Source organism: Dendrobium catenatum, unplaced genomic scaffold (genome assembly GCF_001605985.2).
Source record: "Dendrobium catenatum unplaced genomic scaffold, ASM160598v2 fragScaff_scaffold_54, whole genome shotgun sequence".
NCBI lineage: Eukaryota > Viridiplantae > Streptophyta > Magnoliopsida > Asparagales > Orchidaceae > Dendrobium > Dendrobium catenatum.
Genome location: NW_021318516.1, coordinates 1,726,666 through 1,739,673, shown reverse-complemented (window position 1 = coordinate 1,739,673; position 13,008 = coordinate 1,726,666). Strand labels below are relative to the sequence as shown.

The window sequence follows — 13,008 nt, the reverse complement described above, 5'->3', positions numbered from 1 at the left end:
ACTTTCTCTAATCTTATCTTCTACTGGAGCTACTCCAACCTTTTCACGTATATGCTCATTTCGTATCCTATCTCTAAGGGTAAAGCCACTCATCCACCTGAGCATTCTCATCTCTGTCACACTTAACTTAGTATTATGCTTCTCTTTTAATGGCCAACATTCGGCACCATAAAGCATTGCAGACCTCACTATCATTTTTTATAATTTTCCCTTAAGTTTGAGGGGTACTTTTCTATCACACAACAAGCCCGATGCATTCCTCCACTTCAACCATCCAACTTGAATTCTGCTGATAATATCCCCATCTATTTCACCACCACTCTGAACAATAAATCCAAGATATCTAAAACGTGTACTCTTATTAATGACTTGATCGTCCAAAGTCACAATCCCCTCACTAGGTCTATTACTACTAAAATTACACTCCATATATTCCGTTTTAGATCTACTCAAGCGAAAATTAACCTTTAGACTCTAAGGTTGACCTCCATAATTCAAGTTTACCTTCAACTCCCTCTCTAGTCTTATCAACAAGAAGAATATCATCAGCAAAAAGCATACACCAAGTTACATCCTCTTGCAAATGTCTAGTGAAAGCATCAATGACTAAAGCAAAAAAGGTATGGGCTTAAGGCTGATCCTTGATGTAACCCAACCGAAATAGGGAAATACTTGGCCAAACCACTTTGTTTTTACACAAGTAATAGCTCATGCATACATATCTTTAATAATTTGAATATAAGTGTTATTAACTTCTTTCTTTTCAAGAACTCTCCATAGCACTTCTCTTGAAACTTTATCATATGCTTTTTCTAAATCAATAAATATCATATGTAGATCCTCCTTATTTTCTCTATATTTCTCTTTCAAATCTCTTAATAAATGTATGACTTCCATAGTCGACCTACCCGGCATGAATCCAAATTGATTTCTAGAAACATTAGTATCACGCCACAAACTATGCTATATAACTTGCTCCCATAGTTTTAAAGTATGACACCATATATATTATAACTATATGATTAATTAATTAATTAATTAATCCATGTTATGGCATAAAAGTTGTGAAAAAAGGGAGGTTATATGAACTCAGCTGTGCCTCCAAATATTTATTCAGAATATAAAAAAAAAATTCTTAATTTCAAAACAACCCACCTACTCCAAAGCCCATATGCTTCATTAGTATCTTTAACAAATAAAGTTGATATATAATAAGAGGAACAAGTGGGGCATATACCAGTGCCCACATTATAATCAAAGGTAAAACAAAAAACACTCAAATGGAACAACACCACAACTAACAACACATAATTGGCAAAAAAATGAAGTCATTATGGTAAAAAAGTTCTAAGAATCAATGAGTATGTATAATTTTTTATGGCCTTGTGGCTAAGGCAAGAGTAACTAAGCTCCACAACATGGAATGAGCTATGTACTAAAAAAAAAAAAAATAATAAGAGTAAGAATTTGTTCACCAAAATAATACGTATAATTGTTATTGATAAGAACACCGTGATAGCAAAAATGTTCGCAATTTTGAGATAATTTAAACTGGTCATCTAATTATAAACACGATATTTTGAAACATAACTCCTAAATAATACTTAATTATCCACATTAATGTTCGAGACACTAGAGTAAAAAAGCCTTCCTAGAATTAGGTAAGAAAAAGCCTTCCTATACTATTATCGCACTAGATAAAGTTATCAACATAAGACGAGATGCTTCTAATGGATTAAGATGAGTTTATATTAGCATAATAGGAAGTGTTGAGAAGCACTCTGGTTACCATTTTATATTATGGCACAAATGTTAACATCCAAAAGAATATTAAAGAGATTGTAAATCAAAAGTTATGTTATTTCTAACATGGAGAGACCAATCAACAATGGAACAAGATACAAGAAAAATTGTTCTCTCATACCAATATGCTAAAAGATTTGCATGCTTTCACTTGAGAGAAAGTAAACATGAATTCCTTCCAAAAATAAAAGGCCCTAACAAATTATTAAGTCAAAATAGAGCCTTAGCAATCATGCACTCAGTCAGCAAGAAAGCTAGCTTTGTGAATGATTTTTCAAATAGTTGGCATCTTCCAAGTAGATTAGAGTAGCATAGAGGATAAACCTAAATTTCTATTGGATTTGGGAAAAGTTATTTGTTATCCATAAATTGTATGGAGCTTATGAAAGGCATTAACATTAAAAAAAAAAAAAAAGCCATAGCAACAACTATTAATAATCTTGTTGGCACATCTAATGATGTATAAGGATCTAAAATAATATGCTAAGCAACTCCATGTGAACACTTTAATATGTTAAAGTTTCCTAATGAAAGAGAGTAGCTTTTACCATGAAATAACCAACCAATGTCCAAGTTTATCAAACACAAGAGAGCTATCACTATCCTCTAAGCAAGTTAATAATTTTTGTTTACTCTTAGAAGCTTTTCAATATGTTGTAGGTAGCATCAATATTTATTATATGTAAACAATAATAAATTAAAATTTATACCAACGTATGAACTATTTCTATACAAATCAAGAATGTTCATACAAAATAAGTAGGAAAAAAAAATTTCACTACTGAAATAAAAAAGTTGAGGTTGCGATTACTAATTTTGATGTGTAGCAATGATTTAAACTATCTCATTTAGCAGTGATTTAAAATGCCACATTTAATAATGATTTTTACAACTATTATAGATTCCTACGATTAAATCACAATCAAAATCCTCTTTGTCCTTTATCATGCCCTAGCCTAGTTGCAAATGTGCCCTAGCTGTGATAAATTCCCATGAGAAATGGAATTTCCTTACTCCATTAACATTTAGATCATGCCCTAACCCCTTCTCTCATTGACTGGCTGTCATGTTCTCATTGGTCTCTTGCCCTAATTGCCAAAAGAACTTCTCATATGTTTAAAATTGTGACTCACACACAAATCCTAGATCTTAAGTTGAGTAAGCTTATATGCATAGAGTTCACTTACCTAAACCTATTTTCTTGGTGCAACCCATCCTTTCGCTAACAATTGAAAATAGAGGTATGTTGAGCATTATTTTGTTTATAAGACCCAATTTATTTTCCTCAGATTGCATGAGAGATGATACTTCAATAAGGATTTGACAAGGGAAGAAGAGGGTTGGCATGCCATAAGTTATTTTACCTCCTCAATGTTTATAGAGGTAGAAAAGGGGAATTCCTTCCTACAAGCAATGTGGAACTAAATTCCCTAATTGATTTGGTAGGTTATTAATGAGCAATAAGAGTTATTGACTTACCATAAAGGGGATTTTAATAACCTATTAAAAATCAATGGCAATTCACTAAGCTAAGAATTTTTATTTCCAATAAATTTGTTCCTATTTACCTTGTAATGATAATGTTAACAACACGTCGATAAACTTAGGTGGCTCTCTCATATTAATGAGAACTTATTAAACATATTTAATTTGGAATTGTTTTTAAATCTATTAGTTATTTTGTCATGTGTTTTGGTGATAGTTGACTTTGGGCCAACTTGGTATTTAATATCCTCTAAGGTGTAATAACCCAAAATTTCATTAAAATAAATTTATTTGAAAATATGAAAAATTTGAACTGTAGTGCAACGGTGTTGCACTAGAGAGCGCTGCGGCACTCTGTTCTCTATTCTACAGTAACTTGAATTTTCGCATACAACACTATGATGATATGATATATAGCACCGTGGTGTCATATACTAAGTGATATATATATCTCATCATAATCCCTAAAGCCTCATTTGTTGCATTTCTTGTCGAGGATGTGAGGCGAGGAAGAGGGGAGAAGGGACAAAGAGCGGAGAGAAAGCTATTCGGGTTATTTTCGTTCATTGGAGCAATTACAATATTTCTATTTTCAATAATTTTCATTTTTTATTTTATCTATTTTAAAACTAATAAAATGTTAATATATCACAATTTAGTAAAATTTCATTGTTTAAATTTTGATATGTGGTAGATATTAACAGAATGAACATTTGACATTCTCATATTAAAAATTTCATTAGTTGGTTTTGTGTATACACATTTTAATTAAAATGAGTAGAGTAATAATTAAGTATGAAATGATTATGATTCAGTATATTACATATGTACATAAGATACATAATATGTATAAATTTATAATTCATCTAAACTAACATGCATTCTGATATAATAGATATATATTGATGAGCATACTATATGTTATATTTTTTGTACTGCATGTGCATATGTTATGTGATAATCAATTATGATATGATATATAATGTGGCATGAGTGATATATAATGTGGCATGATTGTATTATGTTTTATTCTTTTGTAACGATGAGTGTTTAATGATAGATGAATATTGTAAATTGAACTCTTGACATTTGTACATGAATTTTTAGAAATGAATATAGAATTAAATCAATGTATATGACTTGATGTAAATGATTTATAATTGCTTTCGCTGGACTTATTTAAATTAATGAATTGTTAGAGGCTATCATAGATTAATTTAAAGATAAAATAGACAATTATTTCAAATTAGATCTTATAGCATTACTTAGGCTAAGGTTATCAGAAATACTGGTGACTTTCTAAGACCTTTATAGCCATAGTCTCTTCTAAAGCTATTGATGTGAATCCTATCGCAATGAAGTATCTTGAGTCAAGATGGGAGCTCTTTAGATCACTCATATATTGTAGACATCTTAGCAATTATCACATTTCATTTCTCATTTTCTTACCAACTTGTAGTTGACTTTCTACATATGAAACCAAAGAAGTGTAAATGATCAAAATTTGTTGTGTTCTAAGACTAGAGGAGTGCATATATTAAGAGTGCAAATTGCTAGGAAATATTTGAATATGAGATAATTTAAGATAATACAATAGAAATATCACACACATATAGACATATAGAGTTATAACTATTCAATTCAAACCCTACATCTAATATCAAGCAAGCTAAGTATAAACATTCAAATATCTTTTTTAGAATTATTATCATGAAATAATCATTAAGAATTTAGAATATATTTAGTCTTTAAAATAATTTTCTTACCTTCTAAAATGTTTCAGATTCATAATTCACATCAAAATTTATACCCAATTATATATTTAGATGATAAAATGTATAATCCTATCAAATTTAGTTGAAATACATTAATAAAAAAATGAATATACAAAAATCACTTTCATTAAATTCAATTCTTGGATTTATTTCAAATCAGTTCCACCAAAACAGATTGGAGCATGAAATATCACCTTCTAAATGAGAAATTATTCTGTGCGGAGTCCGGACAGTACACACAGTGTATATATAATATGTATTAAAATTTTGTGCAAACTATATGTACACTTACAATCTGAATGATTCTTTCTGTCTGAATTCTGTAGAGAATAATTTCTCCTTTTAAATATAATTTTTTTTATCTGACAATAGTGGGCCGAAGCGGTGATGCCCACACCAATTTCATGGGCCCACCTACCCACGACAATACCATGCGGTGGTTTGCTGGGGCTTTAAGCGATAACAGCACAATGAGAAGAGGCCTAAAGACAAAAAACCCAAGCCTTCAGCTTCAAGCATAGATAGAATCTTAGACAGTAACCCACTACCTTGTATTAGGAGACATTATTCGATTATAATTTGACGGCGAGTATATAATACTGGCGAGAAAAACAGTAGCGTCTGGAGAGGAAGAAGCAGCTTAGAAATGCAATGGAAATAATTAGCTAAAAAGATTGAAGAGTCGGAGACTGAGAATTATTTAATTTAAAATAATCAATAAAATCGAAGAGTTATTATTCAAGGGGGGAGAGAGAGAGAGAGAATAGAGGGGAGAGAGAGTCTCTTCAGTGTACACCGACTCTGGAGTGGTTCTTCTAATCAAAGCTTACTCTTTCTCCATCCTCTCGGCCGCTCGCCGTGCGAGGCAGCGGGGGCTGAGTGGAGGGGCATCTTCGTTTGCTGTGCTGTTTTGGTCCACCCTTTGTCCAATCGGCTATGGACAGAAGGGATCGCTGGTTTTTAGGGTTTCATTTGTTGTGATACAACTCTGGATCTGCTCTTTCTGCTTGCCCTTTTACCTTCTGGTTTTCGAGTCATCTCGGCTGAGTTCGGGCTCTGCCATGGTATATATTCATCTTCTTCATTGTTAAGACTCTTTGCTAACTTTTTTTTTACCCAGTAGTCGGAAGTTGAGAAGGGGTTTGGCCTTATTTGGGCTTTTTCTATTCTACGAGGACTGATTGAATATTGCTGTTGGTTTGATTGGGCAATGTGAATGCACCAGAGAGCCATGGAGCAGGGTTAGGTATTTGAGTTGAGAACAGAAAAGTGCAGGCAGTATTTTACTTGGTTATGATATTGTTGTTTCTCTGGGGAGGATCTATGTAGACTATGATCGTTACTAGCATTGCACAAACTTGGTTTAAGTTTGGTTAGGAGGGCCATTTCATTTTGTGTTCGATAGTCTAGGACTTAGGTGCCGTTGTTTTGTTTTCTCTGCACCATTCAAGGATACTGCAACAAGTACGAAATTACCCTTTTTGCGCCCTTAAGTGGCTGCCAACCCGTGTTGTTTAGGAACATTTTTTTGTTGCTGCAAATGCAAATATCGTTCTTTCCTGAAAATGGGTCCGTGAAATGTTCTAAACTTCAAGCTTTATTATTGATTTAAAACTTCAGTAGGCATCAATCTAGATCAACTAGCAACATTGTTTACAGTTTTCCACCCTACCTATTTACTTGGAAGCTTTGGTAATATCTGAATAGATTTTTATGATTATTGTTCCATGTCTTCATTTCTGCTCCCAATGAAGCTATTATATTAACAATGAATGACTATCGATTGTTTAGTCTTATATCTAAAATATCTTCTAAAACTATGGTCATAATTCATAACCATACGTGACAATATATTGATTATGAAGTGCTATTGATCCAATTAGCTGTCTATTTTTTCAATCAAGCAGCGAAGACCTGGAATTATTCCTCCAGTTTTTTAAATTTCAAATAGAAATAGGATACAGAAATTTACTTCCGGTTGGTAAGGTCTTAAATTGTTTTTTGGCAAGGTGAATGCCCAACATCATTGTCATCATATCATCAACAATAATTGCCTTTTCCCAACAATCGATCAGATTTATGAATTTTTAGCCATTTATGTTGAGGGCCACTTGATGTGTTGATTCTATTTTGTGCAAGTACACAACTTTAGTTGTGATACCTTTCCTCTACTCATTTTTATTCCTAACAATTCCATATTATATGTGTATAATTATCTTATCGGTACATCTTCTTCCTTTGATCATTCATGCACAAACAAACTAAGTATATATGTATGTATGTACGTATGGATGTATGCATGTATGTATATAAACATAGATAACATAGTCAATATAGTTTCAACGTTGTAAAACTATGTTTAAATCTCACATTTTTATCTCCATTCTTTTGTGTTAATTGATCTAAGGTATTTCAATCTATTACAAGTGGTAGTATTTGGTCGTCCATCAATATTGAGCGACAACTATCAATTTCACTTATGCCAAAATGCTGTCATGCATTCAATTTGTTACTTCTCAATCTTATGGATATTATAAAGTTTCCTCATTGTTTTGGCTTTTAACCTAATTTAGAAGAAGCGTCACATGTTAAAAATATATTATTTTCAATATAGAATGTATCAAGTACTGATTTGCCATACTTTGAATAAATTTAGTTAAGGAAAGATTTAACTTAAGCATTTCCCTTAAAACTAACACAACTTTTAACTATTTTATTAATATACAATAATCCTTGTATGCTTGCCCTTTTACTCTTGTAATGAAATATCTTTCTTAATACTTCTCATTTAATTGTTTTTTATTTTTTTTTAAATTTTCTTGATGCTTATATATTTTGATATGATTTAATCATCTTCACACTCAACACATTTAACTTGATTAAGGTCTCTAGATTTCATTTTTCATGGTGTAATCATTTCATTTTTTTATTTTCTCCTTTTTTAGTACTAATTTCACTGTCAACTATATAGGTCGTTGTACCTTTGTTTTGATTTTTGTGGAAACACCTTTAAGCTAGTACCCATAATTCTGCCCTAGCTCACCCATGGATACAACCCAAAACTACAATCCCGCCTCTTTCGAGTTCCCTTTCTTTGGTTGTTCTCCCATCACAACAATCCCACCTATGGCTAGATTTCTTTCTTTCTTCATCTATGCCGAATGTCCTTTCCTTCTTTTTTGTCCTTGACAACTCACCAATCCTTATAACTCATTATTGTCACCTCACCAATCCTTGGTCTATTGTAATTTGTAATAAGTTTTCTAATTCATTTTTATTCTCTAAATTTTGTATATTTTTTATTGGAGGCTCTCCTATACTTTTTATAAATTCAACACAAATGATCAATTAAAAAACACCACAAATTCTCTGTACTTCTTATCAAGGTATTGTAATCGTGGGTTTTTTCTTAGCATTTTCAGAAGTTGCAACCTTCATTAATATGTTACACAAAATTTGCAAGCTTTCATTACTGTATCTATTTCTTCCTTCCACTTAATTTTCTTTTGTATAGCCTACATCGTTGCAGCTTTATTTTTATTCTTTTTTTAATCAATTACTACTATTATTTCCCTCACATGGATAACATCAATACTCGTGTTCGCTTTGTCTTAGGTTTATCTAGAATTGAGATCGATGTCCCAAATCTATTGGAAGAAATATAAAATATTCATTCAACATATTATTTGAATATAAAAATTACCTAAGTAGTCACAATTAGTTCTCTCATTTTGAAGGGAAGAGGAAAATTGGATCATTTATTTGACACTTTGCCTCAACAAGTTGATCCACTGTTCAAAGCTTGGGACAAGCCTCTATATTGATGCTCTGGTTATGGAACTTGTGGTTCTTGAAATAAGTGACTCCTTTCTGTTCCATCATTCAACAAATAAAATATGAGATATGATGAATCAAACATGTTCTAAATTTTGTGATGCGGCTCAAATCTATGGGATTAAAACCAAGATATCATACATAAAACAAGGAGGATGGTCTATCACATAATATTCCAATACTATAAGGATTTCGACAAGATATGAATCATTATCAATACGTCCAAATGAAATGCGGTAAAAAAACAATCGTCCTTTAAAGATTCATTGAAAGAGTCTGAGTTTATAATTTTTTTTGTAGTCTTAAATGTTGAGTTATATATAAGGGAAATTTTTTTTGGAAAGGGACATTTACTTTCCCTTAATGAAGTCATTTCCATCATTTGAATGGAAGTAGGGAGGAGGTGAGCTATGGTTACTAATAACCCCATGAAACTTTAACTTTTAGTGACAAATGCAGCTGACATCAATCACTCTAATTTAAAATTTTCTTCTCTTGGTGCACAAGTAGCCAAATTGATACGAAGTAGATGTAGAAGTTGAAGAAAACCTTGGTTGAATATTCAATTTTAGCAACACAGAAATTGGTAACAAGTAAACGATGAAGAAGAACACTCCAGAATACTTTTTATTGGATTAGAGAGGTAGATTGACTCATCCAAACAACCTAGAAACCTCTAGGAAGCCTTCAAAGAAAAGAACTACAACAAAACACAAAACATAGCAATAGCATACTCTAAGCCCTAGACAATTCCCCCTTAAATAGTTCTAGAACAAAAAATCATAAATAGAACATTCTTAAACATGTAAACATGATTTAGGAAATCTTCCGAAACAATTAAACATGATTTAAGAAACCTTTCATAAATAATTAAACATAATTTAGGAAACTTTCCTAATCAATTAAACATATTTTAGGAAACATCCCTAAATAATATTTCCTCTCTTTTTTAAATTCAAATTGAAAATCTTTCCTTAAATAATTCCCTCCTTATTCCTCCTCCTAAAATAATGAATCGCAACTTTGCTGGGCCCCACAAGGGGGGCTGAATTTTTCATGTTTTCTGCTCTAGGCTCTGCCCAGCTGGATGACTGGTTCGATCCATGCTGAATCGGATAGCTGGACTGGCCACCCCTTCCAATCGCATCACAAATCCAACAAAGTTCGTCAATAAAGATATCCTATTATGCACATATTGCTAAGAAGTTTGTTTATTTAAAGAAAGATGTTGGAAGTTTGATGGCAAACTATAGAGCAAAAACTGGGCAATATAAGAAAGACAAGCAAAAGAATTGAGATATGCATATGTAACACATGAATTAAGTGTCACCAAAGAATATCCTTTGAGTTATAAAAAGAAGAAATATCGAAGTTGAAAATTTTGCTATTTTCACTAGAAAAATCTTATGGGAGTATTTTTTCTCTTGCATTTTTAGGTGTTACCACATCTTCTCATTTTTTTTGAAGTCTTAGAGATGCCTAATTTGAACTCTTTGATTATTGATCTAGGAGTCACAAATCATATGATCTACTCACATAAATTTATTTCATATGCTTCTTGTCCTAACAACAAGAAATTAACTATTGTTTGTGGATCTTTGACGATTGCTATTTTTCAAGGAGACATTCTTATATGCATATCCATCAGTTTTCGAAATGTCATCCACAAACCAATTTATATACAACTTGTTATCTCTTCAAAAGCAAACCAAAAATTCAGAATATAGTGTTTTTTCTAACCCTTTACATTATTTATTTCTGGTAAAGGATATAAGGAGGATGATTTAACTTGCTAAAGAAAGATAAGATCTCCATCATCTTGAGGAATCCAATGATTTAACATGTATCATCATTCTTTGTCAAAAATTTATATCTTATGACAAAAGGATTTGACTTCAACGTCCATATATGGGCCATCCATTCTTTGTTATTCTCAAAATTATATTTCCTTTATTATTTGTAAATATCAAGTTTGAAGAATAGCATTGTGATATTTCTGTGCTAGTATAACACAATTTACTAGTTTTTCAATAAGTGACTCAATAATCGGAAGTCCATTTTCTCCTATTTATAGTGACATCTATGTTATATTGTAAGCTTAACTTCACACATTAAATGCTCCATCACCTTATCTTAGGGTAATTATTAATTTTAAATAATTTTCTTGTGTTTTTAAGGTCTACATCCAAAACTTCTAGCTTTTATTGTTTAATCATGCATTTTGTTGTCATGCCTCACCAAGAATCACCCTAAAACTTAAGTAAAGAAAGTCTTTCTTTCTTTTAAACAAAAAAAAATTATATCTATTATATAGAAACTCCATTTTCAAAAGAAGTTCTTTTCATTTTTTAAAAATGTGGTCACACTTCTAAGTGCACACAATATTGTGAAATCAAATATAACTACTTGGGTCATGTTTAATCTTATATTTTGCACCCTTCATGAATCCTCTTGTAACCCGTCCTTTATGTACCTATACCATCATTGAAAACTCCAATAATTTTTGTATTCTCTTCAAGTTTACTTAGTAGATTCATTCATTGGCTACTAAATTATTATGCCAAACTTTATCTAAACCAAATTAGGAGCATAGACATAGTGCCATTAATGGTGCCATCATAGATAGTTAATTTAATAGTAATTACTCAAGCACTAAGCCTATCACCTAAGTAAATTAATCCTTAGTTTTGTATACACTACTATCCCTAATTTATTTTTATTATTAATCCTACCAACTTATCAATGTATATTCTTGTTTAATGCCTTTCTTATTTTTCTCCTTCCATTTTGTTTGCTACAAAGATATGATATTTATTCTTCTAATATTTGCATTCACCAATACTCTACCTTTCCTCATTTAAAAATCTAATTTTAGTTTAAACTCAGTCAACTTTTGCCTACTTTGCATTGCAATTGAGATATGGTGATCATTTGAAGGTGTATTTTTAGCCTATTCTTTTCTAATTCTCACCACTATATATTTGATTTGTGGCATTTTACTTGCCATGACTTCAGATTCAACCTTTTTGTTCATCTCTCGACATATTTTTATTAGGCTGTGATGCATGAGACTCAAGACAATTCCATGAAGTTAGTAAATTTTGAATTATAATTTTCCTATTAGACTTTGCACAGATTTTATCGATGGGTGTCATCATATTAGTCTAATATCAACCCTCACCCTTTCTCATCTTGCATTGGGACTGGTTGTAGAAATTTTATCCATAAGTTTAGCTTTATACTTCTCACATTTTTTAATTACAATGTTAACTTTATTGAATGTTGATGCAGGCATTGGAGGATATCCCATCTAACGCCCAGCGATTTAGGAAGATACACCGCAACTCATGGGCTTCCAACTTGGAGCTATACCCATTGGTTTGTTAATTCCCCTTTTGCTTGATTTAATGTTTGCCATTATCATTGGAGGTAAATTGGTTTTATGAAATTAGTCTAATCTCAACCAGAAATAATGTTTCTATAACTTGCAAATTTTTTTCGTCCATATTAGCTGCCATTAGTTGAATGAACTGAGTTGGGATTGCACAAAGAAGATATTAAATAGTGTAGACCACAGATTTATTAATTTTCCTCAGCTCAAGGCTACTGTAGGCTTGTGCTCAAGGTGCTCCATAATAATTTCTTCCATTTGTTCACTTGTGCTCGGTAACTTAGGAGGGGGATCAAAAGCAATGCATAAAGCTTTTCTTGTACTATTTTTTGGGAATAACAATTCTCAATATGATAAAAGCATTAAGTGATCGCATAATCTAGTCAATCTGTTTGAACTTCTGAAAGACATTTTAAGCAGTCAACCGTACAAATATCTATCATAAATCATGCAAAACATTTATTAATGTGTCTCTCCCTAGTTTAAATTATACATTTGAGTTATGTTATTAGTTGTTAGTTGTTACTAGAGGCTTTTTAAACATATTATGTATTGTAGGAGAAATTTCCCATATAACTCCCAAAATTTGGCTATTTTCAAAACCAACATCCAACTACCTCCATATCTATTTGAATTATGATCATCCGAATCTCGAAAAGTGTAACAAAACTACATATCGCATTTTTTATTTTCATTAAATTCTGAATGAGTTGGTCTTGG

The 13,008-nt window shown here is 31.6% G+C and overlaps 1 protein-coding gene across 1 annotated transcript in view; it reads left to right on the top strand.

Annotated features, from left to right (window-relative positions):
• Positions 1–5,668: 5,668 nt before the first annotated feature.
• The window catches only part of LOC110108680 (guanine nucleotide exchange factor SPIKE 1), an 80,561-nt gene continuing 73,221 nt past the window's right edge, over positions 5,669–13,008 (top strand). Inside the window, exons 1-2 of the mRNA XM_020839434.2 lie at positions 5,669–6,127; positions 12,189–12,275. Of these exons, the coding sequence (XP_020695093.1) occupies positions 6,125–6,127; positions 12,189–12,275 (90 nt within the window). The 5' untranslated portion in view covers positions 5,669–6,124. The remainder of the gene's footprint in view (positions 6,128–12,188; positions 12,276–13,008) is intronic.